The sequence below is a fragment of the Merops nubicus genome, unplaced genomic scaffold (assembly GCF_000691845.1).
Source record: "Merops nubicus isolate BGI_N331 unplaced genomic scaffold, ASM69184v1 scaffold32864, whole genome shotgun sequence".
Lineage (NCBI taxonomy): Eukaryota > Metazoa > Chordata > Aves > Coraciiformes > Meropidae > Merops > Merops nubicus.
Genome location: NW_008605454.1, coordinates 46,603 through 51,181, shown reverse-complemented (window position 1 = coordinate 51,181; position 4,579 = coordinate 46,603). Strand labels below are relative to the sequence as shown.

Below are 4,579 nucleotides of genomic sequence, written 5' to 3'. Positions count from 1 at the left end.
GCCGCCCGCGTCGCCGAGCCCTTCCTCACCTTCCGCGACGGGTGGGTGGCCTACTACAACCAGCCTGTCTTCCTGGCGGGCATGGGCCTGGCCTTCCTCTACATGACCGTCCTGGGCTTCGACTGCATCACCACGGGCTACGCCTACACCCAGGGCCTGTGCCTCCTGATGGGTGCCTCGGCAGTCACGGGCATCCTGGGAACAGTGGCTTTCACTTGGCTGCGTCGCAAGTGCGGCCTGGTTCGCACGGGCCTCATCTCTGGAATTGCTCAACTGGCCTGTCTGGTCCTATGTGCCATCTCTGTGTTCATGCCTGGAAGTCCTCTGGATCTGACTGTCTCCCCATTTGCTGACATCAGTGCCAGGCTGTTTGAAAGTGAACCGTTACCTACTATAGCATCTCCAGAATTTAAGTCTGAAACGGTTTTTGCAACTGGAATGCCCAACTTGTTAAACGGGTCTACTACTCCTGCTAACAGCGACCCAGAGATGAATCCTGAGCCTGTGCCTTTAATCTCTGTTAGTCTCCTGTTTGCAGGAGTCATTGCTGCTAGAGTTGGTAAGTATTGTCTCTGTGTAAATCCATTCTGTTGAATGCTTTTAGTTCTAAAAATTACAGTGCCTGTCAGCTAAATACAAATTTGAATTTAGAATTTTGGGCTGCAATTGAAATGTTACATCATGCTTCTAAGGCTAATTCATTACATAAAACCAAAATGATTTTGCAATAGATTTTGCAATGCAGAGACTGCAGTGCCAATTTCCTGCGTATCCTACATCACTAATAGGAGAGAAGTTAACCACATTTGGACATGAATGTGTCTTGGTTCTTTGGAATGCTCATCTCTGAATGATCTTCCTTCATACCCAAATAAAACCATTTGTTAGTATGAAACAGAACAAAACATATCTACTATGAAACTTCAAACTTAGCAATTAATAAATTATTCCATTCATTAAATAAATTGTCTAAGCTTTAAACTTTTGACTCACAATGGAGTTTAGAACAGAAGCTTTAACTTGGATGACAGTTTAATCTTTTGAGGAATTGCTTGTTAGTGTGTACTAGTGTCTATCAACAGAACAGTCAGTCCAATATCTAAATGTAGTGAACAGTAAAAGTGCTTGGTTCACATGTATTAAAAGTTTGTTTTCAACATAAAATTTTAAAGCTGAATCATTAATGGACTGAAATGTTATGGAAGCTAGTGTCAGCCAAGAGTGTTGTAAATCAGGTATTCTGCGTACTTCAGATCATGCTGATTTATTTGCAAACATGCAAAACTCAGCAATTGTAGCGAGCATGAGTACACTGTAAATAGCTGTAAAACAGCTATTTAAATAAAGAACAGATGAGCAAAACACTGCTAACTTGATAGTCATGTTGAAGCAAGATGTGACAGGCAAATTAATGTGTCAAGCTTTATGTATTATTTCAGGAACTACTAGGACAGGGAAAGTAAATAGCCTTTGACTGTCAGTGTGAAATCCATTCTAGTGTGACAAGGAGCTAGTTTGTCCCATGCACTTTTGGCAGAAGTGACTGTTTAGAACTGTGAATTGTGCCAGTAATGAAAACTTGCCATGAGAAGCCCAGTTGTGTAGATAACTGTTTTTTCTCTCCATAGGCCTTTGGTCCTTTGATTTGACTGTCACACAGTTGCTCCAAGAAAATGTGGCAGAATCTGAAAGAGGCATCATAAACGGTGTCCAAAACTCCATGAATTATCTTCTTGATTTGCTGCACTTCATCATGGTCATCTTGGCCCCAAACCCTGAAGCCTTTGGCTTATTGGTGCTTATTTCTGTCTCTTTTGTTGCAATGGGCCACATAATGTACTTCAGATTTGCCCAAAAAAGCTTGGGAAAACAACTTTTTGTTTGTTGCACTCCTGATCCCAAAGCAGTCTCTGACAGTTCACCACCTGGTAATACATCTACTGTCTGAAAGGATCCACTTCTTACTAACTTGCTACACAAATATTATGGTTAAACACATTTACTGCTTTTTCTGACCCTAAGGTGTTTCTCTAGAGTTGAAAAGATAACTTAGCTGTTTGAGGAAGCTGTCCCAAGGGAGCTAAAATTTGTCTTACAGTGACTCTAGAAATGTTTTGTGTTTGGCAGAGGACAGCCTGGTTGGGTATTGACAGCTGCTGTTTCAAAGGATTCCCACAAGTTGTACATCTAGTATTTGACCACAAAAATGATGCTGAATTTCTGTCGCTGACCCCCACAGTGATAATGTTTGTTCATGAATTCGGACCAATTTTTGAGCTCATTGAGCAATTCTTGTCCTCATTGAGCAAAATGAGGGTTTTTTTAGTTGTTTCAGAATAACTTGATATATACAGTATTTGGTTTTGTGGGGTTTTTTTTTGCCTTTTTTTTTTTTTTCTCCTCCTACCATGAACAGTTCTGCTCCCTTGTCTTCTCAAATTGATATCAATGTCCTTCCTGGATTCCTGAAGCAGCCTCTTGAATTTCTGATGTTATCCCAAAATACCTTTTTAGTATTCTGTCTGTTTTGGTTGGTTTGACTTTACAGAAACACCTTTCTAACTTTATTGCATGTTTCCTTACAATTTAGATGAGTGGTAGGTACAAGATATTGTATTACACTTTTGTTGCACTTGGTAAAGTAAAGCATAGCCTCATTTTAGCAGAAGCTATTGATGTAACATTATAAAGTATGGCTTTTTTAATTGCAAATTACAGGTCTGCTCAGGTTTGATGTAGCAGAAAGTGCTAAGGTCAGGAGTACTGGTACAGTAAGATAAAATAGGGCTAACTTAAGTTTCTGCCTCAGAGTACAAGCAGCTTTAGTTTATATTTGAATGCTGTTGTTTTCAGAATCCCTATTAAAGCCTGATTTATTGGAAAACTATTGATATTCCAGGCAAAAGAAGTCAAAAAGTGGATTGCTTGGATGGATCTGTTTTACGTGTATGTGAATTTTAACTTAGTTTTGTTCTCAAATACTGCTAAACCAATGAGGTGTTGGAGTGTGTGGCCCTCTAAAGCAACTTCAGAGCAGTGAAGAATAATACATCCCTCTTGTTTTCAAGAAGTTCTTGCATTTGTTGTTGTTGTTTTTTACCCTGCATGTGTGCTAACAGTGCTCCCATAGTCATTAACTGTATATGCACTTTTGTGGAAACTACTCCACGCACTTTGCTTTCTCAGTAGAGTTGAATCTGGTGGTGTTCTGAGTTTTCCTGTGGCATGACAGCATGACTTCTAAACTCAAATCTTTGTAAAATACTCGTCTGCAAAATAAGGAGTATGCAAAAACATACATCAGAAACTTGTGAAAAGTATCCTATAACTTTTAAGTTTTGTTTTTTTTTTAAAAAAAATTTTATGTTAGGTACAGTCATGATGTTGCCAGACTTCAACCCTGGAATGTGTGTGAACTCCATTGACATTAAAGGCATTACACCAGGGCTGAATCAGGCCATTCACCTTAAAACTTATAATGATTAGATGTCAAACTGAATAGAATGTAAAAAACCTCTAGTGGCTTTTGTCTCAGATACAATATTTTGTAAGAGGAGTGAAAGTAAATGAATGGGAATCCAAAGTACAACCAATGTACTTGTAGCCCTCAGTATTCAATAACTGGATGTAACAGTTTTTCTCCGCTAATGGACCAAAACAGATCATTGCTTTTATGTTACTGAAAGCTTCTCAGGGATGTTTTCACTAGGTTTATAAGTGTTTGTACTTCAGACCAAGCTTTTGGGTTTTGTTTTGATAAAATAAAACATGTAAATGGGAGTAGTTTTAAAATTTGTAACTCGATCCCGAGTGTAACTTCCTAAGGAAAAGGGAATTTTGACATTAGCAGAATTTAAAAGTCAGAAGACAAATAAAACAAGCTTTTCTAGTTGTTTTTTTTTTTTGTAGAGTAACTATGCCCAAAGGATAGTCCATACAGTGTGTGATAAGTACACTAGTAAATAAAATACCTCTGATTTGCAAAATAGGTTTTCTCATGTGTATCTAATTGGGATACTAACTGGGACCAGATTTCAGTGTTATTGAATATAAATGAAGGTAACCTAAATGTCAGTGAGTGCTCTATACTGCCACTGTGCATATTGGGCTCACTGGCCATCAGAGAAAGAGAGCTGAAAAAAGCAGCTTCTTCTGGGCTGCCAGTAGCCTACAGAACCCAGTGTGCCTAAAAGCTAAATGCTGTAGCACTGAGCACTAGGCATCCCAGAGAGGATGTGCTCCTCAAGGCTAGAGAGCTCCAAAAAACGCAACAAATGGAGCTGGGAGCATATCATGTTCCCATCTGTTCCCAGAGTCTTAGGTTTTTCCAAGAGTAATGTAGTCATATTTGAGTTGAGTAGCCATTTATTTCATAAATAGTTCCACTAGATAGTGCAGTCTGGATCTCAAGCCAAAAAAAAAATAGTACTGGGAGGGGACTGGACCTTTGTATTTGGTGCACATAAAGTTGCTAGGATTCCTATGTGCAGATACAGAGCTGGAAGGCAAGACAATCCTAAAAGAGAAGGAAGAAAGGTGGATGCTAGCTTTAAGGCAGTCTAAATTTGAAATCTTGTGT

General features: G+C 39.1%; 1 protein-coding gene across 1 annotated transcript; it reads left to right on the top strand.

Annotated features, from left to right (window-relative positions):
* Positions 1-6: 6 nt before the first annotated feature.
* Positions 7-2,061, top strand: SLC40A1 (solute carrier family 40 (iron-regulated transporter), member 1; the record flags this gene model as incomplete). The annotated part of the gene is made up of 2 exons (XM_008939345.1): positions 7-559; positions 1,629-2,061. Coding segments are annotated over 2 exons (873 nt in total), but the record flags the coding sequence as incomplete, so codon positions are not given.
* Positions 2,062-4,579: the final 2,518 nt, after the last annotated feature.